The following is a 19099-nucleotide window of genomic DNA, read 5'->3' on the forward strand; positions in this document are numbered from 1 at the left end:
GAGCACATCATTGCCACATCTCTATCAGGTTGAGGAAGAGGAGCTCCAAGCTGCTGACACTCTGACGACGTCGAAGATCAGGCACCTGCTTAGCCCGAGGCAGAAGAGGATCCCAAAGTGTTGGCACTTAGCAATTTCATAGAAATTTACAGTCAGACACAGCAGCTCGGGAAGGTTTGTCAGACTCACCTGGTAAACTGACACAACTGACTGCACCATGCTGTCTTTGGTGCATGTGTGTCTTGCTGCCTCTATGGCCGGGTTGGCAGCTGCGATGGAGATCCAGGGCTGGCATTCTAAATCTACAGGATGAATGCATAGGCTGGCACTCCATCGCTCCATCCATTGGTGCTCTGCACTAACAGCAAAGAAACATGAGGACAAAGAACCTTGATCTCACTCCAGTTGCCTTTTAAGCTGAGGAAGATTGATCATCCTTCAGGTCAGGATACTCTCGAGATATAAAAATACCCAGGATCGGCTGCCAAGAAGAGATAATCCCTGTCTTAATAAAATATTGTAAACTTGGTCTCTCCTTTATAGTAGAAGATTTGCTATTTTTTGTGGATTGACTCCATGTAGCTGTTGGAATTCTTTAGGCAAGGAAGTGCTCTACTGTCTTCTAAACGTTGGTTTCTTTTTAAGATTCTAACAGAAGTTATAATATTTGAACGTTTGCTTTTTTTAAAAGGAGTTGAAAAAACGCAATGGTAAAATTAATGAAATGGAAGAAATGAAGAATAAACTTTCCAGATCCGAAGGTGAGAAGTCCCTGGTAAGTTAATGTTCTGAATGATTGTGCCTCTTTGGCTGAGAAACAGTCACAGTTTGGAAGCATTTAAAGATATTGAGTCATAACCATCACTGTCTGAAGAGCTTTATTTGTTTATATTTACAGAATTTTACAGTAAGAAACAAGCTTTTTGTCACCAAAAGTCAGCAACATTCAAACCCCCAACCACTTCCATCTAGAAGAACAAGGGCAGCAGATACATGGGAACACCACCACCTGCATGTTCCCCTCCAAGCCACTCACCTTGGAAATATGAAGTCATACAGCACTGAAACAGTCCAGTTCATGCCAAACATAATCCCAAACTAAACAAGTCCCACCTGCCTGATCTTAGCCTGTTTCCTTCCACATCTTTCCTATTCATGTACTTACCTAAGTGTCTTTTAAATGTTGCAGTTGTGCCCTCATCTTAAAAATATCCCCTAGTCTTGAATTCCCCTATCCTAGGGAAAATAAACCTACCATTAATCCTATCTACACCCCTCATGATTTTATAAACGTGCATAACGTCACCTCTCAAACTCCCACACTTCAGTAAAAAAAATCCCAGCTTATCCACCCTTTCTTTATAACTCACACTCCCCATTCCCAGGAACATCCTGGTAAACCTCTTCAGAACCCTCTCTAGCTTAATAATATCCTTCCTATAACAGAGAGACCAGAACTCAACATGTACAATCTCAACATGACTTCCCAACTCCCATACCCAAAGAATTGAGCAATGAAGGCAAGCGTGCCAAATGCCTCAGTTTTACTTGGGCAAAATCGTGGAATTTCCTCCCTAATAGCAATGTGGGTCTACCTTCAACACATAGACTCGTGTGGTTCAAGAAGGCAGCTCACTACAAGCTTCTCCACATGGGATAGACAACAAGTAGTGACATCCGTGACTGAATAGAAAAAAGCCTTCCCCATGACAAATGTCAGGATAACTGGCCTACAGTTTCCTGCTTTTTAACCTTACTTTTTTCTTGAACAGACGGGTTTTATTTGCTGCTTTCTAGTCTAATGGAACCCTTTCTGAATCTAACAAATTTTGGAAAATGAACAATGCATCTATTATTCCATTAGCCATTTTACTAAGACCATAGGGTGAAGTCCATCAGGACCTTCTCTTGGGTCCTTAACTTTGGGTGGTTAGCCCAAATATTTAACAGTTTGCTTGGTACCATTTCCTGAATCAATGTAATTTTGTCAAGTTCCTGTCTTCCTTTAACCTCCTGATTTAGAGGTATTACTGAGATGTTTTATTGTATCCTCTAGTGACGACAGATCAAAATATTTATTAATCATGTCTGATATTTCTTTCTGATCAACTGTGAACTCTTCTTTCTCGCCCTGTAGAGGACCAACAGTCATTTTGCTTTCTCTTTTTCTTTGTAGATACTGATAGAGTCTGTTGCTATTTATTACATTTATGGTCATGTTTTAATTTCTTTCTTTTGATTAATGTTTTAGTGATTCTTTGTTTTTTTCAAAATTCTGACCAATTCTGCCACTTTTATGCAATTATACGCTTCTTCCTTAACTTCTTTAGTTGACCATGATGGTGGCTCCTCCCCTTGGACATTTTCTTCATTATAAGAATGTGTGTATTCTGAAATTTGATTTAAAGTTCTGCCACTGGTTCACTACTAATCTATCCCCTAGCCTAATAGGCCAGTTCACTTCAGCTAGCTCAGCTTTCTGTGGACAACTTATTTAAGTTTAAGATACTAGTCTTAGACTCACTCTTGTTCTTTTCAAATTGGATGTAAATTTCAATCCTGTTATGATCACTGCTACCATAGGGTCCCTTTAGACTATAGTAAGAGCAAAAGAACTAGGGGCGGGAGGACATAATTCAGCCCCTTGAGCCTGCTCTGCCATTTTATATGGTCACAGCTGATCTCATGTCGCCCTCAATTCTACTTTCTTGCCCACTTTCCATCATCTATTAACCTGTTATTAGGTAAAAATTTGTGTATTTTCTCCTTAAATTTACTCAATGTTCTGGCATCGATTGCACTCTGGAATAGTGAATTCTACAGATTCACGACCCTTTGAGAGAAACAATGTCTTAGGATGGAAAATCATGTCTCACAAACTTGATTGAGTTTTTTGAAGAAGTAACAAAGAGGATTGATGAGGGCAGAGCGGTAGATGCGATCTATATGGACTTCAGTAAGGCAATCGACAAGGTTCCCCATGGGAGACTGGTGAGCAAGGTTAGATCTCACGGAATACAGGGAGAACTAGCCATTTGGATACAGAACTGGCTCAAAGGTAGAAGACATTTTAAAACATTTACTCTGAAGTAATTAATAAATCCTATCACAGGATTATGTAGTCCCGAGTCTAGTATGCTCAACTCTCTAGTTGGTCCCAGAAGGGCTTCTTTAAGAAGCTATTGAGAGCATTCTATGAAATCCATGTTAATGCTGCTATTGCCAATCTAAATTTTCCATTTTAGATATAAATTTAAGTCACCCATAATTATTCCCATCCATTTATCACAAACACCCAATATTTCTTCTTGTATATGTCTTTCTGTATGGTGGTTTTTTTTTGATGGACCTGAAAATCTCTCTTATAAGTGACTTCTTTTCCATACTACTCCTCATTGCTGCCTAAATCAATTCTACATCTTGAACTCATGGACCAAGTAATCTCTAACTATTGTGACACCATCTTTGATTAGGAGTCCTATCCCTCTGCATTTATTTAGTTTTCTATTCTTCATGAATGTCTCATACCCTACAATATTCAGTTTTCATTGTCCTGCTGCAACATCACCGTAATGCCTATCCGATCATATTTATTCACCAAAATGTGTGCTTTCAATTTATTCACTTTGTTGTGACTGGTATGCGCATTCAAATACAGAGCCTTTAATATTGTTGTTTTGTTATCTTTGTAGCATCTAATCTTGACTGCTGCTACGTTCTCAGATTTAATACTCAGTTCCTTCCTGCCATTTTCTCAGCTTCATTTCTCATATCAGTACTTCATTCTGCTGCTGCAATTCTATCCCTTGTTGCTTGAACCCAAGCTTGAACCACCACCCGTTTCATTTAATTTATAGCCTTTCCACCTTACTGTTTATGCAGTTCATAAGGACATGGATCAGGTGTCGACTGTCTCAATGGTACTGATCCCATTTTATCAAGAATTGGTGCATGCCCCAAGAAGTGGAACCCACTTCTCCCACATCAGTCTTTCACTTGTCCACTCTTATACATCCTATTCAATTTGTAGCAACCCAAGAGATTATTACCTTTTTGAGATTTTGCTTTCTCATTTAGCACTTAACTTCTCATGCACCCTCAGCAAAATCTCTTTCCTTTTCTAACTCTGTCATTGCTACCAACATGCATCACAACCTGAGATCCCCTTTATTCCCAAGTTCTTCTCCATCTAGAGCTTGTATCCAGAATCCTGGCACCTGGTGGACAACACAGCCACCTGGACATATGCTCTTTGCTGCAGAGAGTTGTGTAAATTCCTCTTATTGTACTGCTCCTCCTACCACTAATTTCTCCTTGCTCTCCCTTTTTGAGTGACTTCTTGTACCATGCTACAGTGTTCAGTTAGCTTAACCTTCCTGAAGCTCTTGCACCCAAACAAATTGTGAAAATTGTAAGCAATTATTGAGATTAAGGCACCTGCCCTCTGGGTTCCCTTGCCTGCCTCACTTGCAGTCACACCTTCCTTTCCCTGACCACTGGTCCAAAGGGAAGATGTAACCCTAATAAAATATCCAGGTAGCTTACCCCTCCCTGATGGGCCTGCAGCTTGATAACTTTGAGCTGTAGTGCCTGTGGCCACAAGCATTTAGATGTGTTTGCCCTGGATCAGAATCCAAAACCTCCCACGTTTTGCATCATAGCACTTCACCTACTCTGCCGATTCAAATATATGTTAATTATATTAGTAATTGCTAATTAATTTATTTATAATCATTACAGCGTGCACTTCCTGAAGCATTTTCGCACTGCCAGTAGGCTTTGCAACACCAATTATAACAATATTACTATGCTGATAAACTGTAGTTTGTATCAATACCACTTACTGATTCATCAGCTGCTCCTGCTCCAAAAACTTGGAAATCAAATGCTGGAGGCTGATAAAGTAAAAAATGAAAATGCCATCTCTGCACTCTTCATTGAACTCCTTACTCAGCACACTTTACTCCTTGGTGTGTAAACATTACTGAAAGCACCTCTTTCCCCCATGCAACAAATTTGCATTTTGAACCAAATTTCCAGAAATAATTATTCAGCCTCTGTCTTACTAGGGCAAAGTCTCTTTGAGATGGATCATGCTCCAAAATTCTTTTTTTTTGTAGGACTGTGATAGAAACATAGAAAATACATGCAGGAATAGGCCATTTGGTCCTTCAAGCCTGCAATACCATTCACTATGATCATAGCTGATCATGCAGTTTCAATATCCTATGCCAACTTGCCCTCCACACTGTATGATGAGTCACTCTCTAGCTTAGCTTCCCATGATTTGAACTCATGAGCTTTGAGTTTCATTTCTAGGTCTCTCACCACCGTTCCTCCACTTGCCAAAATCATAATCATTGCCTTGTTGCACTGAGAGTTCATTCCTTAACTGTCTTCTTTTTCGGCTTCATCTCATTCTTTCTTCAGGAACTTGTGTTTGGTAGTAAAGTGATTATGCTATTGGATTTGCATTCCATAGACCAAGACTAATGGTGTGATGAGGTGAGTTCAAACTCCACCTCAACAAGTATTTTTAATTTAATAAAATAAAAAAAATCTAGCATGTGGTTCGTTCATGTACTTTTGCAAAAGAAATCTACCATCCTTATCTGGTGGGGCTTGAACTGTGATTCCAGACTCACAGCAATGTCATGCGCTCAATTTCTTTTTCATTAATCTATTTTTCTAATCAACCTGTTATCGCACACTTCTGGAGCATGTGGGACTTGAACTCAGTTCTCTCAGTCCAGGGATAGGGTCTCTACCACTGCACCACAAGACCTCCTTTGAGATGGTCTCAATTATGCACTTACATTAATTAATAGGCAACTCTGACCAATATCTAGCCTTGTCTCTAATCAATGTAATATGTGCATTATCCAATTTTTAAATTACATGTGACAATGCCTGCATTGGGTGAGTAGGATTTGTCACACGTTTTGAGTTGTAATCTAGATATTTTGACTTGTTTCTCACTTTGGATATTTTGAGCATCAGAAGTCTTTATCAACATCTTAGAAAAGCCTCATGTATGGTGTGGTGTGTTTGGTTTGTGGGTATTGTTTTTGCACTGAAAAATACTCCTTGTACAATATGTGCTGCAACTCATCTAAAGGGGCAGGAAAGGAAAGGAATGGGACATACAAACTGTCAATGGAGTGATTGAGTAGATTAGCATTTTTCAGAGCGTTATGGCAATAGATTGCCAAAGACTAGATAATTAGAAAGTTGACGCGCCCTCACCAGAGCGCATTTTTTGGAACAAATGCAGAAGGAAATTAGGTTGAAAGGGGCTATGAGTACGAGTGATGAGGAAATGGTCGGAAATAATCTTGCTTAGATTAAGATACTGGGAGTTAAGAGATCAAGGAGATGGCAGGGGATATGGAAAGGCTCTGAATTAGGGGAGCAGACATTAAGAGAGAACTGGAGTGCAATGAAATCGTTTAAAATGGGGCAAAGAAGGTTGTATGTGATTAAAGCTGTTGAGGATGTGAAGTCAGTCAGTGCAGAGGCTGAGGGAGAATAAGTGAGGATATTTAGGTGAGAGAGTAAGTGGAGCTTTGATGGCAGAGAACAACATTTGTGATATTAGTTGGCAGGGTGAATAGATGAAGGAGAAAAATATTTTTAAATATGTTTGGCAAATACATTTTTGGAAATTAATTACTTAATTGATTTGACACTGGATTTCTTTTGCTAATATGAACAGAGAAAGCTTTGAGATATTGTTTTTAAGGAAAATGTTAGCTGTCTTTAAAATATTCCATCTTGAGTTTCATTCAGTTGAGGGAGATGCTTGCCTTCTGGTTGAAGCCAAACATTTGTTTTCTGACATTTTGACTATACATTTTAGACTGAGGTAAATATAAGCCCATGAAATGCTGCTTTTTGCTTGAACTCGTGGAGGATTCTTGCTACTTAAGTAAGAAAGCCCACAGTTGTATGTAATCCTTTTGGCATTGTTGGTTACTCCGAGAGGTTAATGACACTACTCAGGATGGTGAATGTCTAACACACTTGAACTTGGCATCCTCACATTGAAAATTTATGACACTGGAACTTTCACTTTAGTCAATTACAGTTTAATTGATGCGTAATTTATTAATCTGTACTAAAAATATTAAATTGGCTCATGGGATTTGTAAGGAGAAGTGAACTTTTCAGACTCTGATAAATAAGCATGCCTTTGAGTTGAAATAAGGATTGGTAACAAACAATACATTCCAGCATTGCTTTGAGTACAATGTAAAATCAAAGGCCATGGTAGAAGTCCTTCCCCAAATGTAATTCATAAGTAAGAGGGAATAGAATGTCACACACACCTTCTTGAGAAAGCATTGTTGTGTAATAAAATGGTGGCTGATCCTTGATCTTAATTCCATTTTCCCTGCCAATCCCCACATTGCTTAACTCTCTTCTGAGTCCAAAACTCTCTTGATCTCAGCCTTTGATATACTCAACAACCCTCCACGGTTTGGAATTCAAAAGATTTGCAACCCTCTGAGAGAAGATAACATAAATATGAGCAATCTAGCTTTTATATGTTAATAATGACAAGTTGTCTAAAACTCAAATTGCTGTAAATTTAGGATTAAAATCAAATTTTTGAGATTATCCCATAGGTTTCATAATGGGTGTGATGTGAATGCATTGTTGTTTTCCATGAGTTGCCAATGATTCATGCAGTATTTCTACAATTCTAATGTAATCCAATTCAAAAGAACACATTGTACACTTTGGGCAATCATTGCTACAATTGCTATAGTTAGGCACATATATATATTATTTTAAATATAAATTATGAAGAATGGATTCTTTGGAACTACAGACAATTAGCTCACAATTGCAGACGCATTTGGGGTATTGCAGTACACTGGCATTGTGTTTAAATAAGAAAAAAGTTATTTTCTGTGTTAATGGAGCTTTCAACTTATGAAGCTTCCTCAATTTTTAAATGTAAGTAGAATATCAGAGCAATGATACTGCTGTTGCTTTTCTTTCACAAATGAACAAATTGTAATAATGTGAAATCACTGGAGGGATTATCTTTATTTTATGGCAATTGTTTCAACTGAATTTTAAAGTAATTGTCAAATAGAACTCATTGCCTATAACTTCCCGTTGGAATGAATCTAATGATGTTACTTGGACCTATTTGCACAGTTAGATTTTTAAAATGGTTTGGTGCTTTATATGTGACTTAATAATGTGTCTTGGAAGGAAATCTGGTGTCCAGCACTTGAGTGAATTAGACTCCTTAACCAATCAGATTAAAGGATTATAAAATTAGCAGTTAAAGAACTGATAGGCAAGAGTAAATTAAAATTGGCGAATTCAACATTGTATCAGTTAGAGAAGATAAATAGAGAGGTAATGAAAGTTTGACGAGAAATGAATCAACAAGCATTTTTGAAAAGGTTTTCTTTAATATTCTAAAATCTTTCCAACAACAACTAAAACTGGAACAAATGAGATCCACCCTTGCAATAATTAATTTATAGCGTCAGGGAGATTGGCTGGTGGTAAATACTACATCTTACCCTATTAAGACCATTTAGACTGCTGGTTTTGTCTATACCTGCTGTGCAAATATTGAAATTTCATATCATGCAATCATTTTGATGATGAGCTAGATCAATTGATTTTGTTTTGATGAAGCTCACAGTGGAGTGGCACATTTCAGGTAGCAACCTTTGGATGTTCTCAACCTTACATTTGACCTCGTTTGAATATGCTTTGAAATTTGTGTATAAATAATGATGAGTGCTATCAGCTACATTGATTTTGACAACAAATTTTGAACCATAATATTAACCATGGAATGTGAATCGGCTGGAGTGGAGTTCATCTCATCAAGCATTCCCGACATCGTGTGCTCAATAAAAATTTGCAAACAAACTAGGAAACACTTTTTAGAAGATAATTTTATTGTGAAAATGTTGCTGAATTTAGTAGGTGCAGGGGGTTGGGGGTCGGGGGCGGGGTGGGGTGGGGTGGGAAGGGAATCTTATTGGATGGAAATGGAACAGTTCTAGTACTTGATCATTGTTCACTTCCAGGCTGGGAAAGCTACTGCAACTCTACATCAACACTGCTTTACAGCCCTGACCTCTTGAAAATGCTTTGCTACACCACAGACACTTATGTACACAACCATCTAGTGCTCCTACTGAATGACAGTGCCATTAATGACAGTTGGGTGCAGTTCATCAGACGTATGGCAACAATAGCAACTGGGTTGAAAACTGCCCAAATTCAAATCAAACCGATAGACTGAAGAGACACTGTTGTCTCAATCCGTCTCGACTTGATTCAATCCCATGCCTCCAAGAAAAGGATTGTGTCTAGCTGACTCATGTACTTTAATATTTATTTTCCCATCAGGTTTATTCCTAAAAGTGCAGAATGTGATTTTCATCAGGGAATATTAGTCAACTAATTGGTTGTCTCTAAATGCCTTCTGAAGTGTTCTCAGCAGAATGTGAACTGTCAAAAGAATCATTGCAATGGCAACTTGGACTTATGTAGCACCTTTAATGTTAACAGAAGGTTCCAAGGTGCTACGAAGCAGAAGCGCCGTCATCGCTGTCTTGTAGGTGTTTTGAGATGCTTAAAAACAAATTGGTAGCTTTGTCTAAAATGCAAGAATTTTTTAATGCATTTTTAAAAAAACTCAATATAGAGTTATATACTCTTATAGTTAGAACTTGAAAATCCTCCATTTCTGTGTAACTGTTCTGCCAGATGCTTTTTATGAATTTCAAAATAGCCATTTTTTATTTCAAAACAAGGATATGATACTGGCCTGAAAAAGACAACCTGTTAAAGTTGTGGTCTGACGTCAACAGTTTGAGTAGACACAGTGGTCCTAGATTTTTCTGTTGAGAGAAGTATATTATGAGGGGGGGAACCAGTCAAGTCAAAAAGAAAGATCAGCAGTGCTCTGAACCACAGAATTCAGAGCAAGTAACGCTACAGGAGGTTTAATAACAACATTTGTATACTTATTTTTTCTTTGCATCATATATTAAGATTGAACAAGAGCTTGATCGTACACGTCGGAAGTTGGAGCAGTCAGAAGGAAGCCGAGAGACACTTGCCTGTCAGGTATACTGGAAAAATTACCTAATGCTCAGCTATTCCCGTGAAGTGAAGAAAGACATTTTTATTGTTCTCTTTTATCCTTAGGGGATTTATGTAGTTATAACTATTCTCACTGTGTAGCATAAAGCCTCTCCTCCCTAACAATTGTGGCTAACAATACTAAAACTTGGACAGCAAGGTTTGCTGTAGCAACAGCATAAACATTATTCAGTTACAAGTTGGACCTTCATGTATAAACAAGAAGCATAAGCTGTTTCAACAGCAAACTCTAACTTTAATATGTAATTTTGGCTGACAACTCTGTGCAGTGCAAACTGAAACCAAAAGCTTTCCAATTTATAAGTCTTTCCACTAAGGAGTAAAAAAAAAATCAATTTCTGATTCTTCAGAAAGAAAGACAAAAAATTTTTTTCAGTGTTTATTCACTTTGATCATAATACTTTAACAATCCAAACAGATTCCCACGATGACATAGAACATAGAACATAACAGCGCAGTACAGGCCCTTCGGCCCTCAATGTTGCGCCAATCTGTGGAACCAGTCTGAAGCCCATCTAACCTACACTATTCCATTCTTGTCCATATGCCTATCCAATGACTATTTAAATGTCCTTAAAGTTGGCGAGTCTATTACTGTGACCCTGTGAGTTTGCACATTCTCCCCGTGTCTGCGCAGGTTTCCTCCGGGTACTCCGGTTTCCTCCCACAATCACAAAGATGTGCAGGTCAGGTGAATTGATCATGCTAATAGTGTTAGGCACATTTGTCAGGGGTAAATGTAGGGAAATGAATCTGTGTGGGTTACTCTTCAGAGGGTCAGTGTGGACTTATTCGGCCGAAGGGCCTATTTCAAAACTGTAGGGAATCTAATCTAAAAGAAAATCTGCCTGGTATTGATCTCTCATTCACTATCACCCCTGTGCTGGCTCACCTGCACTGGCTCCTAGTCCAGTAATGGCTCAGATTTAAAATTCTTATCCTTGTGTTTATATTCCTCTATGGCCTTCCCCTTCGTTGTTACTTTGTCCTCTGGATTTCCCTCCCCAAACCTCTGCTCTGGTCAGCTGCTCTTGCTCCTTTTGGAATGCTCCTTAAAATCTATTATGTGGACTGAGCTTTTGGTGATATCCTAATGCCTCCATATATGGCTGTGTCAAATATTGTCTGAGCACTCTAGTGAAAGTTTTACAATATTAAATGTGCTACATAAATGCAAATAGTTGCTAAATGGTGTCAGGCGTTCTAATGAAACTCTCTTGGATCCTGATGTATTTTTGTTTCCTGTGGTTTATTTTTCTGTTTTATGTCTGACCATAACTGGAATGCATTAATCTCAAAAAACATCTTTATTTTTGTAAATATTCTATCTCCTACTGTTTTAGACACCAAATAACTGCAAGACTTTTACATGTAGTTCATTTCCAGCTGTGTTTGCTTCACAGAAGCTAGCTGTGGTTCCTTGATTGAACCATTATTTGGCGTCTGTCACATTTTACTCCTGTATTGATGGAGTATATTCAAAACTATTTCTGAAAGAAGATGCCAGATAATATTTTTTATTTCTCCATTGTTCATTGCTCAAGTTATAAACTTGTTGCAATCTTCTATTTAACTGCTGGACACTTCTGCTGCTGAACACAGAAAACACGTGCGTTTTGAAAAGATACGAAATGCAAAAATGGTAATGCTCTGCAGATCCACTGAGTCTTATCTGTGAATTTAGATAGATGATTTGCGCTCTCAACTGTTGAAGACTGAACAAGAACGAGCAACCTTGCAACATCGAATTTCGGAATCACAGCAACGAAGATATCGTGGCGTAGAGGAGGATGGCAGACTGAACCAAAGAGGTAAGTGATAAGTCAGCCACATCTACTGCATTTTTCTCATTGATATATTTGCTGGTTTCTGCATCAGATTACAATGCAGTTTTTTCAGGTAGAAATCAGTCAAAAATGAGTTTAAGCAGCATTGTGGCACTTGATTTCAATGATAGTGAATATGAGACCATGACAGTATTGTGAGCTTTAGCAGAGTGATGGACTTTAGTCCACTGCCTTAAACATTTACTCACTTGACCACCAGATGCTGTGTGTACAATCAACAAGATACACTGCAGCAGCTGTGGACAAGTCAGGCTGAATGAAGTCAGGCCCCTTCCTGGGTTGTAACTATTTTCTGATTGAATGAACTTGCCAAAGCTCCTTCAGCAGCACCTTCTAAACCTCAGCGTCTAGAAGAACAAGGTGGCAAGCACATGAAAACCAACATCAGCAAGTTTCTGTCCAAGTCAGACACCATCTTGCCTTGGAGATATATTGATGTCGCTTAATCATCACTGGGTCAAAATCATTGAATGTCCCCCCCCCCCCATCAGTATTGTTGGAATATCTTTAACATGAGAAGGAAAACGATTCAAATAGACAACTCATCATGATCTTCTCAGGGACCAGCAGTAATTACTAGCCTTTCAATGAAGTCCACACATGATATACAATTTTTAAAAATGGCTTAGTTTTGAATTTTCTCAAAGAAACAATTTGTCTGGTGAAATTTTCAATTTATAGTACTTTGTAAGATTTATAAAACATTCTAATTTATAAAAAAATAACATTTTGGAAGACATGATATAAGACATAAGTTATAGGAACAGAAAGATAATCAAGATAAGTATACAAGCTCCCTTCAAAACTCAAATTTTTTATTTCCTCTTTTTTTGCTGTCTGGGAGACGTTTAGTTAAGTAAAACGATTCTTTCAAATGCTTTAATTTGCTTATTTAAGTTTGCTCTTCCTATGATCTTCGTTTTGGTTAACTAAAAGTTATCTGAGCATAATGTGTTTATTTTGTTAGTAAGGTCTATCCCCAGCATTGCAGTTAATCTTCTTTAGTCTTCCTGAGCATTTCATTCAACCTAAGAAGACTCTGGGTTCCTTTCTCCAGTGTTGGATTGTCATGTTTTATGATGTGGTATAAACTGAATTGAATAATCCAATATTGTTGAGTAACATGGCCCTTGGTTTTGCAATATCTAAGCACAACATTATCAGTTTGCACTCCACTGTACTACATTCTGTTTATTACCTTTTGCATGTTTTGATATTGAAAGTATTGCATATATCTCTTTCCAAATATTCCAAGGCTTTGCATATTTTGGCTATTCAAAGGCAACAATAATTCAAATCTTCCACTTAAATTCATTCTACCATGTTTTATGTAATTAAGATGGATGACACGGTGGCTCAGTGGTTAGCACTGCTGCCTCACAGCACCAGGGACTCGGGTTCAATTCCCACCTTGGGCCAGCTGTTTGTGTGGAGTTTGCACATTCTCCCCATGTCTGCATGGGTTTACTCCCGGTGCTCTGGTTTCCTCCCACAGTCCAAAGATGTGCAGGTTAGGTGAATTGGCCATGCTCAATTGCCCGTAGTGTTAGGTGGATTAGTCAGGGGTAAACTTAGGGTCTGGGTGGGTTGCTGTTCGGAGGGTTGTTATGGACTTGTTGGGCCGGAGGGCTTGTTTCCACACTGTAGGGAATCTAATCTAATCTAATGCAGTGTTATCCTAAGTGAAGGTAGCATTGTGTTGCTACGTTCCAAATGGGATGCTAGTTAGTTTTCATAAAACTGCTGGTTTGGGTATGTGTTGAAGTTGGTAGCACCATTCTCAGAAAATAAATTCCCAGAGGTTTTGCTGATTTTTCTTTAATGAAGACCATCAGATAAGATTTAGTTATCTTATTGATGTGTCTTATTGATGTGTTTGAAATAATGCCTTGTGCAAAGTGATCATCAGGATAACTCCCATCCGGCACAGGGACTTATCTATTTTCACACTTTACAGACATGCTAACACCTCCTCCTTATGAGCCTCAATCCCATCTAGTCTAATAGCCTGTATCTCAGTATTCTACTTGACAGCATTGTCTTTTTCCTGTGTGAATACTGGCGAAAAGGATTCATTTCGTGCTCCTCCTATCTCTTCGGGCTCCACACACAACCTCCCACTACTATCCTCGACTGGCCCTATCTTACTCCAGTCATCCTTTTATTTCTGACATACCTATCAAAAGCTTTAGGGTTTTCCTTGATCCTACCTGCCAATGACTTCTCATGTCCCCACCTGGCTCTTCTTAGTTCTCTCTTTAGGTCTTTTCTGGCTAGCTTGTAACACTCAAGCACCCTAACTGAGCCTTCATGTCTCATCTTTATATAAGCCTCCTTCTTCCTCTTGACAAGAGATTCCACTTCTTTAGTAAACCACAGTTCCCTCTATTGACCACTTCCTCCCTCCATGACAGGTGCATACTTATCAAGGACATGCAGTAGCTATTCCTTGAATAAGCTGCACATTTCAATTATAGAGTCAAAGAATCATAGAGATGTACAGCACAGAAACAGACTTCTCGGTCCAACCCATCCATGCCGACCAGATATCCCAACCCAATCTAGTCCAACCTGCCAGCACCAGGCCCATATCCCTCCATACACTCCATATTCATAAACCCATCCAGATGCCTTTTAAATATTGCAATTGTACTTCCTCTGGCAGCCCACTCCACACGCGCACCACCCTCTGTGTGAAAACGTTACCCCTTAGGTCTTTTTTATATCTTTCCCCTCTCACCCTAAAATGATGCTGTCTAGTTCTGGACTCCCCCACCCAGTGTAAAGACCATGTGTCCATCCCCTGCAGTTTCCTTCCCCATCCTATGCAACCTAAATCTTGCCTAATCGCCTCATAGTTGCCTTTCCCCCAGCTATATCTTTTGCCCTGCGGTATATGCCTACCTCTAAATCTAACACCTGGTTTGGTTCATTACCCAGTACCAAATCCAGTGTGGCCTTGTCCCTTGTTAGCCTGTCTACATACTGTGTCAGGAAAGCCTCCTGCAAAAACTGACCCATCTAAAGTACTCAACCAAAGCGTTTCCAGTCAATTTTTGGAAAGTTAAAGTTTCCCATAACAGCTACCTATCTAGAAAAATCTTTGTAATCCCTTCCTCCATATCACTGGAACCTTTTGGAGGCCTATAAAAAACTCCCAACAGGGTGATCTCCTTTCCTATTTGGAACCTCACCCCATAATACCTCAATAGATGAGTCATCATCAAATGTCCTTTCTGCCATTATAATACTGTCCTTAACTAACATTCTACACCTCCCCCTCTTTTACCACCTTCCCCGATCTTACTGAAACAGCTAAACCCCGGAACCTGCAACAACCATTCCTGTCCCTGCTCTATCCTTGCCTCTAAAATGGCCACAACATCGAAGTACCAAGTACCAACCCATGCTGCAAGTTCACCCACCTTATTCTGGATGCTCCTGGCGTTGAAGTAGACACGCTTCAAACCACCTGCTGGTACACTCCTGTGACCTTGAAACCTTATTCATGACCTCACTACTCTCAACCTCTTGTACACTGGAGCTACAATTCAGGTTCCCATCCCCCTGCTGAATTAGGTTAAAGCCTCCTGAAGAGCATTCGCATAGATCCCTGAAAGTTGCCATCCAGGTTGATAGGGTTGTTAAGAATGTGTACGGTGTATTAGTTTTTATAGGTAGAGGGATTGAGTTTTGGATCCATGAAGTCATGTTCAGCTGTACAAAACTCTGGTGCGGCCGCACTTGGAGTATTGTGTACAGTTCTGGTTGCCACATTATTGAAAATTTGGGGAAGCATTGGGAAGGGTGCAGAGGAGATTTACCAAGATGTTGCCTGCTCTGGAGGCAAGGTCTTATGAGGAATGGCTGAGGGACTTGAGGCTGTTTTCATTAGAGAGAAGAAGGTTAGGAGGTGACTTAATAGACACATACAAGATTATCAGAGGGTTAGAGAAGGTGGACAGTGAGAGCCTTTTTCCTCGGATGGTGATGGCTAGCACAAGGGGACATAGCTTTAAATTGAGGGGTGATAGATATAGGACAGATGTCAGAGTTAGTTTCAGAGATTTGTAGGTGCGTGGAACGCACTGCCTGCAACAGTAATAGACTCACCAACATTAAGGGCATTGAAGTGGTCATTGGATAAACATAAGGATGAAAATGGAATAGTGTAGATTAGATGGGCTTCAGATTGGTTCCACATGTTGGCGCAACATTGAGGGCCGAAGTACTGCACTATAATGTTCTATGCTCTGTCTTCAAAGTAATTATGTCTAAAATGTCTTTGGAGAGATTGGATCCTGCAAAACAGATTTTAATTGATCTCAGATAGCATTATGTAGAATGTACATATATAAGCCGATCCATGTCAAAGTTTATACACTACATGAGCTTCCTTCAACCTATCATTCGCATCACAATGAACTTAGTACTAGGTCAAGATGGTAGATAATTAAAGCACCAAGTCATATGGGTTTCAATAGCTTTCAGTATCAAATATCGAAATGGTGTGACATAATTTAATTTGTACTGAATTGTCATATTATAAATGGAAATGTTTTCATAATTGCTGTATCTTAAACTTAGCTATTCTGAAATATGGTGAAACTTTAATTAACTTAAACAAATCATGTCCCTGAACAAATTTTGCCTTGGTACTGGATTAGTGGTGCTGGAAGAGCACAGCAGTTCAGGCAGCATCCAACGAGCAGTGAAATCGACGTTTCGGGCAAAAGCCCTTCATTTATTCCTGATGAAGGGCTTTTGCCCGAAACGTCAATTTCACTGCTCATTGGATGCTGCCTGAACTGCTGTGCTCTTCCAGCACCACTAATCCAGTATTTGGTTTTCAGCATCTGCAGTCATTGTTTTTACCTTGTTAAATTTTGCCTTGGGCCTTGTTTCTTCATCCTGGCTTATGGTTATTTGAAGTTTGAGGTGATGGCTGTGGTTGTTGGAGACCAATCATCTCAGCCACAAGATATTGCTGCAAGACAGTGTGTGAGGCATGAACATTGTCAGTTGCTTCATCAATGGTCTTCCCTCCATCACAAATGCAGACAAAATGAGCCACGTGGCCTGCTTTTACACAGTAATAATTCTGTGATTCTGGGATGAGCTCAAGTGGGGATGTTCGCTGATGATTGCACACACACAATAAGTGACAATTAATATCCACCACACATTTAGACAAAGAAGGACTAAAAAAGTGAACTTAATCAGCTATATAGATACTAGGGTCACCTAAACAGGTGAAAGTGTTGGGTTTCTGGATTGTATAGCTTATGTCCTAATTCTTCAAACCCTGCCCACCACCTACAAGGCACAAGTCAGGCATATGATAGAACAAGTCTCCAATTTTTAGATGAGTGAAGTTCCAACTACATCCGAGATGCTTAACACTGATCAGGACATAGCAGCGTGCTTGTTTGGTATGCTAAGCATCACTGCAAACATTCATTCCATCATCTCTGCTACACAGTATGTCGCAGGTAGAAGACACCAGCATCTTTGTTGTTTGTGTAATTCTTGTACACTCATAAGTACTTGTGTGAGTGCTGCTCTTTAAGTTAATTAAAGTTTCACCATATTTCAGAATAGCTAGGTTTAAGATATAGCAATTATGAAAACATTTCCATTCACAATGTGACAATTCAGTTATGGAACCCCAAAAACCATTTCAAGATTATCAGTCAGACTAATGGGGCTCGCTTATGCTTGTCAGAAGCTGCATGTATTCTCACACAGAGCCTTGTTCTCTGTAAACAACAAGAACATATCCAGGCATTGTGCTTTTTCCCTGAACAAAAGCTCGGGGGTGCAGTGTTTCCCTGGGGCATTTCCCATGGTGACATCTTACCCAATTACAATGACTTGCTGGTTTGAAATAAAATCTGAAGAAAAACTGTTGCCCCTGTGCATTCTCCATGGCAATAACTTGACATTTCAGAGTTCACTTGCCAACCATTCAACACCTTTTTGTCATGCAGTATAAATATTTCACATTGAAATGTTGGTGTTCCTGTCATTCTGTCCTGATGAGCACAAGATGGAAAGCTTCAACTGCATGCCTGTTTTTACAGAAATAACCAGATTATGTGTTTGTGTAATAATGTTGGAGATGTTCAGGGATGTGTACGCTATGTGGTTTAGCCATGGAAAATGCAGGTTTACAGGGATAGGATGGGGGCGTAGGTCTGGGTGGGATGCTCTTTAGAGAGTCTGTGCGGATTTGATGGGCCGAATGAGCCGATTCTATGGTGAGGTGTCATTTTGCATATGTAAGATGCCTCAAACAAATAGATAATGAATAAGTAAATTGGTTTCCTTATACATTGGTCAAGGTATAAATATTGATCGGGGAGAAATTCCCTTTTATCTTTAAAACAGTACCATGGGACCTTTTTGGTCCATCTGAGGAGTGTGTAGCTAAGATCTTGGATAATGTCTCACCACCAGTGCTGCATTCTGTATTGCACCTGGACTGTATTATCAGTCAGACTTGCAATTATATGCATAAAATCCAAAGCAATAAAAGCCCTTTTGGGATCAAGCCTTCTACCCTGAATCCCATGATTCTATTCTTCTTTGTTTACCGAGCTACTTGCCTGATTCTCAGTTTTGGGAGGATTGTGTTGCTCTGATTCCTTCACAAAGATGTCTGTTACTACAGGGAACAAGGGACAAACCAGGAAAGTCCAGGCCAGTTGGTCTGATCTCAGTGATGGAGAAACTATTAGAAGCAATTCTATAGGACGGAATTAATCTGTACTTGGAAAGGCAGGGATTAATCAAGAACAGTCAGCATGGTTTTGTTAATGGATGGTCACATCTGTCAATTTGATTGAATTTTTTGAAGTGGTGATAGGTATGTAGATGAGGGCACTGCATTCGATGTAGTCAGTTTGGACTTCAGCAAGGCTTTTCATAAGATCCCATGTGGGAGACTAATAGGGAAGGTAAGAGCCCATGGGATCACAGAAAATCTGATGAATTGCATCTGAGTGGCAGGAAAACCTGAATGCAGGAAGTAAGTTTGCAGATAATATGAAAATTGGTGAGATGGTACATAGTAGGGAGGATAGCCTTAGATTACAGGATGG

General features: G+C 39.3%; 1 protein-coding gene across 6 annotated transcripts in view; it reads left to right on the plus strand.

Moving 5' to 3' along the window:
- Nucleotides 1-19099, plus strand: part of LOC140476087 (centrosomal protein of 128 kDa-like) — a 416326-nt gene that overhangs the window by 88531 nt on the left and 308696 nt on the right. For 5 of the 6 annotated variants that reach the window (XM_072568114.1, XM_072568117.1, XM_072568115.1 and 2 more), the window contains exons 9-11: nucleotides 692-775; nucleotides 10039-10113; nucleotides 11834-11960. In XM_072568114.1, the coding sequence (XP_072424215.1) occupies nucleotides 692-775; nucleotides 10039-10113; nucleotides 11834-11960 (286 nt within the window). The remainder of the gene's footprint in view (nucleotides 1-691; nucleotides 776-10038; nucleotides 10114-11833; nucleotides 11961-19099) is intronic. The other variant, XM_072568119.1, reaches the window with a different exon arrangement.

Source organism: Chiloscyllium punctatum, chromosome 4 (assembly GCF_047496795.1).
Source record: "Chiloscyllium punctatum isolate Juve2018m chromosome 4, sChiPun1.3, whole genome shotgun sequence".
In the NCBI taxonomy this organism is placed as follows: Eukaryota; Metazoa; Chordata; class Chondrichthyes; order Orectolobiformes; family Hemiscylliidae; genus Chiloscyllium; species Chiloscyllium punctatum.